Source organism: Equus przewalskii, chromosome X (genome assembly GCF_037783145.1).
Source record: "Equus przewalskii isolate Varuska chromosome X, EquPr2, whole genome shotgun sequence".
NCBI classification, from domain to species: Eukaryota; Metazoa; Chordata; class Mammalia; order Perissodactyla; family Equidae; genus Equus; species Equus przewalskii.
In genome coordinates this window covers 104,171,348-104,187,402 of record NC_091863.1, presented here as the reverse complement: position 1 = coordinate 104,187,402, position 16,055 = coordinate 104,171,348, and the positions used below count along the sequence as shown (strand labels likewise).

Below are 16,055 nucleotides of genomic sequence, written 5' to 3'. Positions count from 1 at the left end.
AGACCTGCAGGGTGAGAGCTGGGTTGTAAGTCGCCAAAGGGGATCCTTTTTTGAGTTGACTTTGCAGCAAGGTGAGCTCTATGTAGAGCAGCCAATTGAAAGTCACTAAAGTAGAGCTCAAAAGGGTGGAGCTTGCTGTTGCCTTGGGGTAGGACGTTGTCTCCCAAAGGCCCCCATCAAAATGAAGACCATACCTGCGAGGCAAAACTTCAAACTGCTATCACGCATGAACCCCCGGGATCAAGTGCGTTCGTCAGCTCAGCTCCAGCAGAGATCGGCTCTTTTGGGGAGTAAGGCAGTGAGCAGTTCTGATGGCTGCTAAGAAGACAGGTGTGGGTGGAGCAGCGCAGAGACAGAGCCTGTCCTTCTTGATCAGTTTCAAAGGGTCAGAGGCCAGAGCTCAAAGGCTGGAGGGGCACGTCAGGAAGAGGAGAAAACTACCATTGAAGAGCAACTGCTGTGGGCCGGGGCGGTACTAAGTACTTTATCTGCGTTATCTCATTTAATCTCCCAACTGTAATAAGGTAGAGACTATTACTGTCCTCATTTAACAGCTGAAGAAACTGAGGCTCAGAGAGGTTAAATACCTGTCCCAAGGTCACACAGTTAACGAATGAGATTGAGGGGCAGGATTTGAATTCAGTTATTTGAAATTCCAAAAGCTGGGTTCTTTCTAATACACCACACTGCCCACTCAAACCTCCAGGACAGAGAGCTGGCTGAGTCAAGAGAGCACCATCAACTGGTGGTGATGACATACGATACTAAGCCGAACCGAATAGCCTCTGCACAGCGCTGATGAGGGGGACAAATCACAGGCTGGCTTCACATAGGTCAGCTATCTCATCTCTGTCCTCAACAATACATTGAGTCCTACCTCGGCCCCAGGATTGCCCCTGACCTTGAACAGAAACTGAGTCTTGTCCCTGACCATGGGCCCCACCCATGTGCACGGTTTCATGTACCTCCTCCCCATCCCTGAAGAAACACCTTAAAACATTCGTCTGCTGATATTGTCTCAATAGTATCATCTTCCTGAGCAAAAGACAGCACAGAGTTATGCCAACAGTTATTTATTTCTTCAGCAAGGAGATACCGAGTGCCAAGTATGTGTTGGGCACTGTGCTAGGTGTTGTCAGTCCAGCGACCTGAAAATCTGGTGGGTGGAGATACATATGAAAACTGGTCATTTGAATATGATATTGAGATATATGGAGCCCACGGGGGTTTCAGAGTGAGCAATCAGGGTTGCATTCCTTGCTTGCTGGGCCTCAGTTCCAGAAGGGGTACACCGGCGGTGGACCCTCTCCACAGGCCCGCAGAGCATGGTGTGCAGATACAAAAGTGCTCCTGAAGCATTGCAAGAGAAACTGCCACTGAAAGTTACAGCCATAGCCGTTACGAAGAGGGCAAGGTCGCCATGGGTAAAAGTGGCCTGAGAAAGGAGAAAGAATAAAATTTTGGATCTGGCACTGGAAAAATGAATGCAATTTGGTGAAATGGAAAAGGATTAGATTAAAACATGATTCTCCCACCTGTTCAGCTCTTTACATCTTGATTTACATGCATGCCTTCTATTTACTGAGTGTTGCTTGCCTTGGATGCTACTGGTTTGCTTTTGTATTTTTTCCCTTGTGCATTCTGAAGACTAGGTAAGGTTGGAAAAGGGATTATAGGGGCCGGCCATGTGGCCGGGTGGTTAAATTCGAGTGCTCCACTTCAGGGGCCCAGGGTCTTGCTGGTTTGGATCCCAGGCTCTGGACATGGCACCACTCATCAGGCCATGCTGAGGCGGCATCTCACATGCCACAACCAGAAGGACCTACAACTAGAATATACAACTATGTAATGAGGAGGCTTTGGGGAGAAGAAATTAAAAAAAAAAAAGGATTATAGCAAAAGGAAGAATGAATGAGGTGCTCTAACCCAGCGCTGTCCCATAGAACTTTGTGCAATGATTGAAAGGTTCTGTTCTGTGCTGCCCAATACGGTAGCCACTAGCCACATGTGGCTACTGAGCAATTGAAATGTGGCCAGTGCAACAGAGGAAGCGAACTTGTCATTTTATTTTAGATGTTAGTATCGACCATACTGGAAAGCTCAGCTCTAAGCACTTAGCTATGCCCATACACACCCTAGGAAAGCTGTGATTAAATACGAATGGTCTATTAACCTACTTACGCGGGGGCACTCGTTTGGGGGTGCATGGGCTTGCTCAATCAGAGGTTGGAGTATCACACTTCCTAAAAACGGCCCTACAAGGGTTTCATCCCCATTTGCACAGTACCTTCACGTACATTATCTCATTTAATCCCATAATAACCCTGAGGGGGAGGGCGAAGACGATCATCCCCATGAGACCCAGTAAATTTAAGTGACGACAGCAAGGCGCTACAGCAGATAAGGGTGGAGATCCGAGGCCACGTGTTTTTCCTCCCAGTTGGAAGACTCTTTCGGGGGGACAGCCCCGGGGAAGTGACCTCCTAGTGCTGATGCCCGCGGCTGCCAGCCTGGGCCTCGCCAATGAAGAGAGGTGCTCTGTGCCACCCGTCTCTGCCTTTTTCCTCCTGGACAGCGGCTAAGGGAGCCACAGGCTAGTAACAAGAACCCTATTTTATTCCCTTCCCACTACTTTGATTTAGGCAATAGGCATGTTTTTGAAAAGTTCATTTGTGTGTTCAGAATTATATATTGAATGCCAACCACGTCCCACACTGTCTGGGGATACAGCTGTGAACAGAGGAGAGAGCCGTCTCGTGAGGAGCTGACCATTACGGTCGAGGGAGACTGATAAATAGTGTATGCACTGGATTGTTTTAACATTTCCAACATATTTTAAATATATCGTGGTCTCTCACATCTTTTATGGCACACATACACACTATCCAACGTATTTTTGGTGTAAATCTGGACTTTCACTTCAAGCAAACTGCCTGGCTGGCTGAAATGTGGAAAAACCTTTCAATTTAGTCTTTTAACATGTGTTGAGTGCCACCTATGTGCAGAGTCCAATCCTGGGGACTTTGGAGAGACGCAGAAGAACTAGAAGACAAGGTTGTATCTTAGGGGGTTCCCAGGCCCGTGAAAGAGGCAGTCTCTTCCCTTGGGAGCTCCAGGCTGTAGGAGCCGACAGTCTAGCCTGGGAAGGCAAACACATCACTGGGAAGGACCCGCTTACAAAGGGGAATCCCGAGTACGTGCAAAATGAATCCAGCCTAGACTGTTTGGAGGTGGGTAAACCACCCCACTCTCACCATAATGGGGAAGAAAGGGGACGCCATAGAGGCTGTTGCAAGTCCCACAGCGAGGAGGAACTCAGGGGCAGCTTCTCCTGGATTATTGTTATCCTGGGAAGTCTTTCGGATGACCTGGGATTTGAGATGCCGCTGCAAGAACGGAGAACGCAGGGGCAGGATGGGTGGGGTGGGGCATTCCGGGTAGAGGGTACCTCCCGGGGGCGCTGGGCAATTAAGCGGTCTTGGGCACAAGCCTAGGCAGTCACCCCCAATACAAAGCCAGCTGAAGATGCAGAGGAGAGAAGAGGGCCAGTGTGTGGGGGTCTCGGCCAGCCCCTGCTGCTGCAGAGCTGCAGGGGGAAGGAGCGGGTCCGAGGTGAAGGGGGTGAGTGGGGACAGCCTGGGCCGGGTCTTTCCCGGAGCGCCCAGGTTCCCTGACAGCTGTTAAGGAAGCGAGGTGAGAAAGGGTTAAGTGTGCCCCTCCACCGCCCCAAATGCTTCCTGTGTTTGAAATCCTTCAGGTCTCAAAAACTCTCTGGCCCCCAGCCAGGCAGGCATTGTCCGGGGAGCGGTTGTGGGTTGTCGGAGCGGCAGTGCAGCCTTTGTTGTGGGGCCACCTCGAGGTTCCCTCTCGCGCCCTGGCTGGGGCTGCAGCGTGCGTGCCGGGAGGGGGGCGGTGCGGGAGGCCCGCTCCCTCTCCCTCTTCCTGGCCCCCCCTCCAGCCCTCTCGATGACCACATGACCAAGTGGGCTCGCGGCCAAGCCACAAGCTACAAAATGCAGCCCCTGGAGTGAGTGGGGAGCATTCTCGCTGGCAGCCTGGGCCACGGGCAGCCGGAGCCGCGGTCGAGCAGCCAGCCGCTTGGAAAGAGCTTGTCGCCGCCCCCGGAGCCGCCGAGGCCAGCTTGGCGGCGCTGCCCCGCGGCGGGAGAGGGAGCCTGCAGGAGGGAGGCGGCAGCGGCCGGCCAGTCTGCGGCGCCGCCCGGGAGCCCCGCGAGCCCCGCGCCCGCACCCGCACGCACCCGCCGCGGCGGCTCGCGCCTTTCTCCGCCTCCGGGCGCCGGGCCTCTCGGCACTCCCCGCCCCCGGCCAGAGCCGCGGCGCGGCTGCCGGAGGAGCAGCATGGATCTGCGGCTCTGCGTGCAGGCGCTCCTGCTGCTCTGGCTCTCCCTGACGGCGGTGTGCGGAGGTGAGTGCGCGCCCGCCCGCCGCGCTCCCCTAGCCCGGGCTGCAGCCGGCGCGCTCCCTCCCCTCCGCCCGCGCCCTCTCCGCCTCCGCCTCCCGGGCCGGCGCGAGCCGCGCAGGGGCAGCCACGCGCCGGCCGCGCCGGGTGGCCCGCTGACAGGGCTCCCCAGGCCAGGGACCGGCCGGCAGCGGGGACCGCTTCCTCCCGGGGCTCGGGTCCGGCTCGGGCATTACCCGCCTGGCTGCTTGTCCCTCCTGGCCACCCCTCGCGGTCCGAGGAGGAGCTCAGGGCCGCAGGCGTGTGCAGCGTGTCCCGCGCCCCGCACCCCATGTGGAGGAGGGTACGTGTGGGGGGACATGTCCCGCTCCCCGTGGATCAGTGGAGGGAGCTGACCTGACCCCGGTGGGCTGAGCTCCCTCTCGCATCGAAAGTTTTCTGGCCCCTGGAGGTTAGGGGCCGCCGGCCGGTCCGGGGGGCGCGGGCCCCTGGGGATGATGTGATGATGTGCCAAGATGCAGACGTGACACTTGTTGCATAGGCAAGAGCGCGCGGCGGAGGCGGCGCGTGGAGCCCAGCTGTTGCTCCTTTCAGCCTGCCTATGAGCAGAGGCAGCCTCCCCCAGGCCAAGCCGGGCAGGGCCGGGCCAGGCTGGTGTTCTCCTCCCTTACCCCAAGGTCCTGTCTGGTCTGCTCTTCTGCTCCTGCACACAAGGCCCTCCCCACAGCCTCCTGGCCGCCCTAGGAACTTGGATCTTCCATATCCAGGCTCCGGCCTTCCCTTTGCCCCAGGCATGGGCATGCTTCACCTTAGTCCCCCTGTCTCCGGGCACCAACCCACGGAACACAGCGCCTGACCTGACACCTCCATGCAGCTCAGGGAGGGGGAGTCTTCTTGCCCCCACCTGCACCACACCCCCCACCTGGCATACTTGGCACTGGTGGTCCCTTGCCCTCCCGAAGCCTAGTCCCCACCCATACCCCAGTAGCCCCAGCCCAGGCTGCCTGTCCTCTGTGTGTCAGTGTCTCCTGGGGCTGCCAGCTCTCACCTCCAGCTGCCACAGCCCTGTGATCTGGCTGTCACTGCTGCCTGCCTGGCACCACAGAAGGGGAAGGCCAAGACCAGGTGGACTAATACCAGTGCCAGAGCTGCAGTCCTAGGGAGGTGGGGTCAGAGGGAAGGAGAGGGCAGAGGAGGAAATTTCCTAGAGGAAAGGCGCAGGGTGGGGGTATGGCCTGCAACCGAGGAGCCTCTGAGGGCCTGGCGGGGTCCCACCTCCCTGTCTTTGTAGGCTGCCTCCTTTCTCTGCCCTTGCCTTTTGGCACTTGCCCTGGCGCTGGGAGCACTGCCTGGCTTCTCAGGAAGGTGAATTGGTTGAGTCTGGCACCACCTGCCTTCAGCTAGCTGTCCAGAGGTCTCCCTCTTCAGGGCCTAAGTGCTGGGTCAGCCACCTGCCTGGTAAGAGGGGAACAGGCTTTTTCCTCAGAAACTCCCATCAGTCAGGCAATGGCGGGGAGAGAGCAAAAGATAGGAATGCGGACACCACATGGGCCTGCCCTCCAGGAGCCTACCATGCAGTGCAGTTGGCAAGACAAGACACCCAATGTGATACCACCAATGGCAAGTAGTCCAAGGAGGTGCCTTCAGGGAAGAAAGAATGGGTGCAGAGAGGGCATCGCAGAGGAAGCTGGGGCTTCCTGATGTACACACTTGGTGCTCCCCCAGAGGCTGTGGGAACTGTTGGCCAACAGACCACCACTCAAACCCTTTCAGGGCCCAGCTGTTGGGGCAGGACTGATCAAGGGGAGAGCTGGTTTCAAGAGGAAGGAACGCTGTGTCTGGCCCAGACTTGCCACTTCTTGCTTTAATTCACGCTTCTTCAATAGGTCATCTGTCTTCACGCCCTGATTTGAGTAAATTCATTGCCCTCACGTTCTGCTTAAGCCTAGCATTGGAAACTTCTCCACCCCGTGATCTCTCCTGGAGCCGAGGTGGGGCACCTCCATGCAGGTGGCCACCAGCCAAGGGTCCAGGTATGCATGTCCTGCTCCTCCTGCCTCCCATCCTGGGTGAGAAACAGGGACCCCAGGCCCACCTCACCCTTGGCCCAGACTTGCATGTCCTCCCCAGCCAGGATCCCCAGTCAAAGTCTCAGGTCTGAAAACCGCGCTTCTTCCTCAACACACTGTCCTGACTTGGAATGCGCCCCCCCACTCCCAACACACACATGCTCTTCCACTGCCTCCTGACCTGACATACGCTTTACTCTTCTGAGCCTGGGAGCTGCTGGGCCAGGTCCAAGTGTCCCTTGATCTTTCTCTGAGCACCTCTCTCTTTCTTCTTCTCCTCCTCCCCAGCCCCAGTTCGAAGCCTGCAGTCACAGTGACAGTGTGAGGACAGCCTACTGCACCCCTCCTGCTTAGGGAGGGGGCATCTGCATTCCATCCCCAATCACTAAGCACTAAGCACCCATATAACCTGAGTCAGGTCTCTCGACAGCAAACGACTCATGCGTGTGAAGTGGTGGACCAGGCTGCCGGGTCATGACGTGTCCGAGGGCAACAAAGCTGGCACAGGAAGATAGCTCAGGGCACTGGGCTGGGGGGCTGGATAGACAAAGGAAGAACACCCCATCCTGGAGACACATGCAGGACCCTGGAGCAATGGAGGGGACGTAGCCAGTAGGGTTCTCACCAGAGCACTAGTGTGGGCTTTTAAAGCAATAACAAGATAGGCTGGATGGTGAGAGGAAAACAAGTGTGTCATTCCTGGTGAGGTTGGTGTGTTCCTAAAAAGTCGCATGTACCTCTTTGTGCCTTGGCTGGGTTGGAGTTCAGATTGCAGGAAAATCAAACTCTGTTCTCTCCCTCACTGTGGTTCTCAGTGTGGAGATGCTGTAGCTTCATTGCTGGTGGCACTTTGGAGAACAATGGCTCCAGTTCCTCTAGGCTTGAGATTCTTCGGGGGATTGTCCCAGTCTCCCTTTAAGTAGCAAATGAGTTGGAAGAAAAATATTTCAGTGCGCTGGGGATGGCCCCCATTTCTACAGGGGAATTCTTTTGTACAGCCGGGACCTCTGCAGTGACGAGAACCAACAGCCCCTGATCTGTCCCTTCGGACAGCATAAAGCCAGGGTTTCAGGTGTCAGCTTATCTTGGGGTGAACCAGACTCAGAATCAAGAATAGGAAGCTGGTGGGTGATGGGATCAGCATGCAGGAGAAGCTGCAGACTTCCGGCTACCAGGAAGACAGTGAGCCCCCTCCTCAATGGGATGCAAGATGCCGGGGGCTTCTGGCTGCTCTCCAGAGCCTGGCTGAGTGCTCAGTCATCTCAGGGTAGTTCTCTGCAAACTTAAGAGTCTAGACAGCTCCCTGGCCAGAGTTTGAGCCACCGTTCCTGCTCCCCATCCTGGCTCTTGGCCTCCCCCACTTAGGGCCCTCCACCCCCAGCCCTCCCTCCCTGACTGCCACCAACACTCAGTCCTGGGTGCTGAGCATTTGGAGATGATGCCCTCCCTGTCCAGGCACTGTGCCTCTTGTCTCCCTGCCTACTGTACCCCTGGGCCTTAGCCTGTGCCGTTGTCCCTCCTCCAGTAGTCAAGGGCATAGCCCCGAGAACCAAGGCCTCTCTTAAATTCCCAAGGCCCCTAGGGAGCTCCCCTGTGCCTGGCCACACCCTTAGCACAGCCTTTCCCACTCCGACTGTTTCTCTGGTGTTGACTCCTCATCAGCATCATTCCTAGCCCCCTCAGTGGGCACGAACAGCCTTGAGGGGACCCCAGAACACAGGGCAGAAGCTGAAGCAGCTGGGGTGGGGGGCTTAGTAAGGGCCTTTCCTTCCTCTCCCACCCCAGCTCAGCCCCTTTGCAGATGGCATCAAGAGGGTAGCTCTATGACAGACGGAAGTGACCTCCTACTTCCATCCATACCTATTGCCCCAAAGGGCAAATATAATTTTATTTTAATTCAGATTAGGTAATTTTCATTGGAGGAGGAGGTCACAAATTAACCCATCCCGACCAGAAGCACAGAAGTCTGGCCAGTGAACAGCAGGTCCTAAGGGGTCTATGACTTTTCTTGGAGAGGGAGGACGGAGGGTTACAGAGTGTGTGTGTGTGCTGTGGGGGCGTGTGTCTGGGTGAGAGCGTGCGTGGACAGCGGCAGGCCCCGGGAGCCTGGGTAGGGAGGGTCCTAAGGACAAACCTCGTCTGTTTTTGGCCCATGAGGGAGATAAATGCCTGGAAATTGTGTGCAAATGGAGGAGGAATCACAAGAGCCAAGGGGCCAAGGAATGAACCCGAGTATGGGGATGCTGGAGGCAGGGAGGGGGAAGGAGGAGCCGCCAGGAGTATGTTTGGGGGGCTAGCAGCCAACGGGTGGTTCTATGGAAACTGTGAGCTAGTGATGGGGATTCCTGGATGGATGGAAATGGGACTTGACGGACAGGGATATAGCTGAAGGCAAATCTGATGGTGCAGGGAAGAGAGACTGGGGTTTGTGATCACCGGCCTCAGAAGGGGGGGTTATTTCTGCAGTCCGGCTCCATACTGGGCGTCGCACAAGCACTCTGCCAGCCCGCCTCGTGCCCAGCACCATTTCACCTCCCTGCTCTGCCTGCCTCCGGCAGCCAGGCTTGCTCTGGAGTGCAGCTCGCCTTCCCTGGCTGGACTGCAGCCTCCATGAGAGCTGGCCCAGGTGCCTGCTCCGTCTTCACACCCAAGAACACCAGCACCACTTGGATTCCATTGTCAGCGCTTGGTCTGGCATCGAGTGGTTTCTACTCTAAGCCAGATGTGGACAGATTTAGAAAGGAGCCCCCCGCCCCCCCAGAGCAGAAGAGAAGCCGGCTGGGATTGGAATGGAAGGAATTTGCATCAGACACAGGATGGGGTGTGATCTGGAGATGACAGGAGGTAGGGCATCCAGTGGGGACGTGCCAACTGTAGCAGCCCGCCCCCTCCTCATGCACGGACTTGCTGCTTCAGGTGACCATTCACTCAGTTGTTCACTCATTCATTCATGCAATATTTATTGGCCTCTAAATCTGGGCAGAGGGTGAAGAGAACTCAGCACAGGCAGGCAGAGTCAGAGACACCCCACTTCCCTGCCAAACCCCCAGCCACACCCCCAGGGCGGCCACAGGAGCAAGTGAGTCCCAGAGATGCCTAAAGACTGGTGAGATGCCCAGGGGTGACGTATGAGATCTCTGGTACCGAAAAGTGGGTCACCTGCATATTGAAGGATGGAGGAGTACAATGACATGATGTTCTGGATTTGCTGTAAAATACCTCAGCAAAGAAAGAAAAGAGATCACTAAGCATATGTGACTCCACGTGCATAACTGTTGAATCTGGGCGATGGGTGCATGGGGGGCGGTCATTTCATTGAAATGTTGTGTGTTTGAAATGTTTAAGTGTATTAGTTGCAAGGGTGCAGCGGGGGGGGGGGGGGGGGCTTATTGCCGGCTCTGCCCCGGCCGAGTACAGGTGTAATGCCCAAACTGCACCCCCAGTGATCTTATAAACAAAGAACATGTTTGTGCCTGTCAGAAACATGATAGAACTGTCCAAAGGATGTAAAGTCAGTACATAGTTTGCAAGATGTGAGTAGTGGGCTCCGTTTGCCCCGGGATAGTGTAAAAATTCTAAATTGTTCATCGGGATGGAAGATAAAAACAAGCAGAAGCAGAAGCTATGAGGAGCGCCACCGCATCGAGACTTTGCCCCCTACCGTGGGCCTGTGGTCCGTGGACCCCTGCCCCTTTCCATCAGCCTTCCTGATGACAGGCTTTCTCCTTCCTGCAGGGCCCCTGCTGCAGCCTCCTGACGGGCAGGGGCTGGAGGAAGGCGATGTCCGCTACCTGGTGCAGCCCAGAGGGTCGAGAAACGGACCAGGGCCCTGGCAGGGAGGGCGGAGGAAATTCCGCCGCCAGCGGCCGCGCCTCTCCCATAAGGGCCCCATGCCTTTCTGAAGCAGGTACTTGAGCCTCTGGTCAGTGCGTGGCACTGAGGGGATTGGGGGGTGGGTGGCAGCCTGGCAGCTGGGTGACCCTGCTGCTTATCGCTGGCCAGACACCTGCACCAACCAGTCCCGGCAGCACACAACATCCGGGCTGACAGAGCACCTATCTAGCGCCTTCATTTTATGGACGAGGAGATGGAGGCCCAGAGAGGAGACTGACAATTAAGGCCAATCTCCTGACTCCCCAGGAGTTGAGTGCTGGTTCCTCTCCACCCTGTTGCCTGGGTGGCTAGCCCACTTGGAGAGTTCTAGAAGTCCTGAAGAGCCTTGATGAGCTGGAGAGGGGTGCCCCCAGGGTATTCCTACAGTTGTGCAGTATGGATCCTCAGGGGGGCAGAGAGGGAGGCGGGGAGCCTTAGCGGGTAGCAGGCGGAGAGCAGGAGGAGAGTTGCCCAGAGCTGTGGGAAGGAGAGAAAAATCAAAGGTGGCAGCAGAGGGAGCAGGGCCTAAGCCTGCCCCTCAGGGCCAGCCTGGTGTCCCTCCCCCTGGAGCCGGGACAGGGTGGCATCTACTCAGGGGCCTTGGGCTTTAGGTGCAGGGTCATGGGGGGGGGTTATGAAGGCTGTCTCCTCTCCTGTCCCTGGTGGTTCCTTGACCTAGGACATGTCACTGACTTCTCTCTGGTCATTTTTCTCTCTTTAGGACTGGAGAGGCCCTGAAGCGCCCACCCCCTGCGATTCTCTCTACTCTATAGATTGGCCTGCTTCTCTGGTGCCCTCACGCCCGTTCGCCGTTCATCTTGCACCCATCCCAGCTGCTGATGGTCCCGCTTCTTCTCACCCACCAGCTTCCCTGAATTGCGTGGTCCTGCCCCTGGTGCGGGTGGTTCCCTTTCTCTCACAAGGATCCATTCAGCCCCTCTGCCCAGCCCCTCCCCAGACTGGCCTTGGAGGCCTTGCACTGGAAGGCCGTCCTTCTTGTCCCTGGCACGCCCCCCTCTCTGGTCCCCACTTCTTGCATCTAACACCTAACCCTTTACTAGGCGCTTCCTTCCTCAGGTATGCCCTGGGGGCCTAGTGGAAGCTCCCTTCTTCAATGGGCTCCAGGAGATCCCATGTTTTTGTGTCACTTGGACCCTTCATCCAGCCTCCAGAGGGGAATAGAGAGATGAGCAATGAGAGACTCCAGTCAGAGGGGCTGGGGCATTGGGATGCACACAGGGTGCCTTGGGGGACACTGGAAAGCGGGTTGGTGCTCTGGCAAAGGGTGAAGCATTGGGGAAGAGGAGGAAGAGCTGCTGTGGCCTCTTCTTCACCCTGATGCTTGTCTGGGTTAGGGAAGAGGTGAAGGAGCGGGGCCGTGAAGTACTCTGTCACTTCTCTCACCTTTCCCTGTGTTCTCATACCCTCCCCACCTGCCAACTCCCACCCCAGCTAGTTCAAACTCCACCTCAGGAGGAGAGGGTGCTGGGCCTGAGATGGCTCTATACTCTCCCAGGACCAAAAACCAAGCAGGAGGATCATTTTGGTCAAGAATCACAGCCAAAAGGAACCTTGGAGATCTCTTAGCTCTGCCTCCTTCTGCAAACTCCTATAAGGACGGAGGCCTGGAGGGGGTAGTGACCTGCTCAGGGTCACTGCTGAGCCAGAATGAGGACCCGGGTCTCCCAACTCCCACTTGATGATGTCCTCTTCCCTCTTGATCATGTTTTTCAAAACCCATTAAGTGCCTTTTCCCGGGGACGGGGCTGAGGGTAGCTGGGAAGGGAGAGGCTAGCCGGCCGTGAACTGCCCCGTGGTGGTGTGGGGACGGAGCTGCTCCCGCCTCCCTGGCCTGCCTCCGCTGGTCCATTCCCCAATCTGAGCTGAAAAGTTCTGTAAGTGGCCAGCTGCCCCTCTCCTGCAGCACTCGCAGACCCTGGGTATTTTCATGGGGGCAGCTCGGGCACTGAGACTACCATTGCAACCCCAGTGCTGGTTTTCAGGAGCCAGGATGGGGCCTTGACCAACTGGACTCAATAGCCTTCCCTTCTTGTTGACTGGACCTTCCTTCCCAGTGACCTGTCCATCGTAGGGGAGGTGGGGGGAGAAGAAGAAGGAAGGGAGGAAGGGAGGGAGGGGAGGAAAGGAGGAAGGGAAGACAGGAGGAAGTGTAGGTCTGAGCAGGCTTTTTTTTCCAGAGGCCTCCCGGGAGGGAGAAAAGGGAAGACAAGAGCCTGATGGCCACCTATGTATATATGGGGGCAGGGGGAGTCAGGGCCCCCCGAGTCCCACAATAACCCCGAGGTTTGCCTATCCGCCTCTCCCCGTTACCTCCGCTGCTGCTAATGCTACTACTACTGCTGCTGCTGCTGCTGCTGCTTCCAGGCCCGCCCTGGGGAGCCAGGCTGGGCTCCTGCCTCCCCCACACCCCTCAGGCTCGGAGTGGGGGCTGGCCAGTGTCCAGAAAGCCTCTTTCGCCACTGACGCCCCTACCAGGGACCGGGCCTTTCCCCCTCCTCCTCTCTGCATCTCCTGCCGCATCAGCTGCCCAGCCCCATGGGGAAGGGGGGAAACGAGGGACAGCTGGGAAAGTCAGGAGACACAGGGCAGAGGACAGTGGGAGGCTGGGGGGCTGTCTTATTTAAAGTGGTTGTGTATGATTCTTATACTAATTTATATAAAGATATTAAGGCCCTTTTCATTAAGAAATTGTCCCCTTCCCATAATTGTGTTCACTGTGTTTGTAAAGATTGTTCCATGTAAATATGTCTTTATAATAAAGAATTAAAAGCTGACAATTTGCCCTTACTCATGGAGGTCACTTTCAGGAGGGGCGTTCCTGTCCCCTGAGGTCCCTGGTTGTCCCCATGCCCACATATTGCACGTGCAGGGAGGTAAGTGCCTGCATCCCAAATTGGTTCTGGGTCAAATGGCCTCAAACCAGTTTCCCACAAACTCACAAAAGGAATCTGTACGCTTAATGACTGGTTCACGTAAAATTCAGTCCACTTTTAAGTGTTTTGGCATCTGCCTGGGTGTCCTATTTTTTTTTTTTTTACAGTGTCATTTGAAGAATTTTTAAAAACCCATTTATTTAAGAACATTTTGACTAAAGATACAACTTCTACTAAAAATTGTTTTGTATCCTTGGTGGGTGTCTTCTATTTTTATCTACTTTTGAACACTTTCGGGACTTTTTAGCCAGTTTGCCTTTCTTGAAAAATGTTATGTTTCCTGCAATAAATACATTTGGTAATGACTTTGTATGTATCGTTTTATGCGTCACGAAGTAGAGTTGCTTGATGAATGAGATAGCCTGCAAAATAAAACGTAAGGAGTTCGACGCCGTTCTGCCCCATGTGTCTCACTTCTTCACACTTGTTGTCAAAATGCCAATATCTTGCCGAACAGAAAGGAACATTGGTAACATGCTAATTTGTTTAATCGACTCATCAGGTGCACGCAGGCGTACACATCGCAGAAAATAAGTCCGCGAGGAGGAAACAGGAGTGATCTAAAAGGTGCATTCGCTAAATCTTGTGGGAAATGCCACAGATTTGACAAGTATTTAGTGCTAGAAATATACAATTTTAAGAAAGGGTCTTCAGACAAACTTGCTAAGAAGTCATAGAACTGCTCAATAGGAGATAAAATAGAAGAAGCCACCCACAAGCGTGCAAAACAATCACAACACTGACAAATACTGCAGATTGTGACATAGTGATTTAAAAATATGACATTATCTTAGAAGTTTCTCTTAGGAAAATTGGTACAAAATGCCTTCTTTCAAAATTACTACTTTGACTTTTAGGCAAACTCGTCGTCAGAGGAGCTGGTTTAGGAAGGAGGTTTGGGGCGGGCTGGCTTCATGCTGATTGCTCTGTTGGCTCCCTAATCACCCCCAAAGCTCGAATTTCACATGAAACCAAGGAGAAGCGGGTAGTGGCAGAACAACTGAATACTGACCCAGAGTCTGTAGCCCTTTAACAGTTGACAAAACTCTTTAAAAAAAAAAAATGCCGACTCATTTTATCATCCTAACAACTGGGCAGCACAGACCACGATTCCCATTTTACAAGTGAGAAAACAGGCTCAGAGAGGTGAAGTGACTTGCCCAAAAGCTCACGGCCAATAAGTGAATCTAGAATCTGGACTTAGAACTCTAGAATGCAAACTCTAGACGGACCCCTAATTAGAGGAGACCTAAGTACAAAATGTGCTTTGTATTCTCAGTAAGTGCGATAAAAATAGATGGCATGGTGTGGCCTGGTGGGATCAGAGAAAGGCTAATGGAGGCTGCCCAACTAACACTGGCCCCAGAAGGCCCAATCACATTTGATTAAGTTGGTGGGAGGACAGCGGGAGGTGGAGGCAGGGACAAGGAAAGGGGAGCAGTCACCAGGGTCCTCTGGGCATATGTAGTCAACTTGATGCTAGTGGGTGGCTGCAAGTCTGACCTCCTTAGGGCAGGGGGTGAGGAAAAGGGGAGCTGGTGGCCTTCTGTGAAGATAATTAGACAAGTCGAAAGAGGGCAGGACATATGGGTTGCCACCCCTTGGCCATTTCTTGACTTGACCAGATAAATACAATAGAATCAGAGTAGGGGGCTGTTTTTGAAGACGCAGAGGCAAAAAAGAAAAAGGAGTTCACTTGACAACTGATTGTTTCTTGACCGTAAGTCTTGGAGGAAGAGGTTGAAGCGGTTTTCAGAGAACCTGAAAAACCACAGTGTTTCCAATCCATTCAAATCCGTCTGGAAATTAGGCGGCCTCTGAAATGACAGAGATTAGGGAGGCGAACAGACTCAGACCACACACGGCTTTTCAGCCCGCAGGTGTGGTGTAAAATGAGCCATGGCTGCTTTGAGGGCTAATATTTTAGGCTCCCCCACAGCCCTGGCTGACTTGGGACCCCCGATCCAGGCTGGGCTCCTCTGCTGCCACCGAGGGAACTCCAGGACCTGGCCTGAGTGGCCGTTCTGAGGTGTTTATAGAATTGTAATTTTCAGGCCTAAAGGTTAGTCAACTGAAATTTCTCAATCCCAAGTTTCTGACTAGAGGGAGCCTGTGCCAGCTAAGTGCCAAGGGAATGGCAGAAAAGACTTACTACCTTCTGCTCCCGGCCCTATAAGGAGCTGCTGACTCAGCCAACATTTCTCTGGAACCTCCAAAGTGGAAGGTCTCCCTTGAAAAACCAGTTTTCCCTACATACTGGCCAGTTCTCAGAGAGGCACTCTCCTGGCTGCTGCCTTGGACTTCAGCCAAAGGCCAAAGTCACATCCAAGCCATTTCCTCGAATGTTTCAACCCAGGGGTCAGTCAACTTTTTCTGTAAAGGGCCAGATAGTATTTTCGACTTTGCAGGTATCTGTACCAACTGCTCCAGCCAACCATTGTCGTGCAGAAGCAGCCATAGACAAAATGTAAATGAATGAGTGTGGCTGTGTTCCAATAAAACTTTATTTATAAAAACAAGTGGCAGGCCACATTTTGCTGAACCCTGTGTCACATGGAGTATCAGCAAGGCCTTCAACTCAGCCCTTGAACCCTTGTCTGGGGCCTGAGGGGAAGACTTACCTTCTGCAGCAAGGTCTAGAAATAAGGGAATTTAATAAACTGGTTGTGAACTGGTCTCTGTGCGATGCTATCTGATAATCACGCTAACAAAGTGCTTTCAGTGGAAAGGGAAGTCTGGA

General features: G+C 54.4%; 1 protein-coding gene across 1 annotated transcript; it reads left to right on the top strand.

Moving 5' to 3' along the window:
• Positions 1-4,041: 4,041 nt before the first annotated feature.
• Positions 4,042-13,621, top strand: APLN (apelin). Its single transcript, XM_070603466.1, has 3 exons — positions 4,042-4,425; positions 10,224-10,395; positions 11,083-13,621. Exons 1-2 carry the CDS (start codon positions 4,359-4,361, stop codon positions 10,388-10,390), a joined length of 234 nt encoding a protein of 77 aa, XP_070459567.1. The 5' UTR covers positions 4,042-4,358; the 3' UTR covers positions 10,391-10,395; positions 11,083-13,621.
• The last annotated feature ends 2,434 nt before the right edge of the window (positions 13,622-16,055 follow it).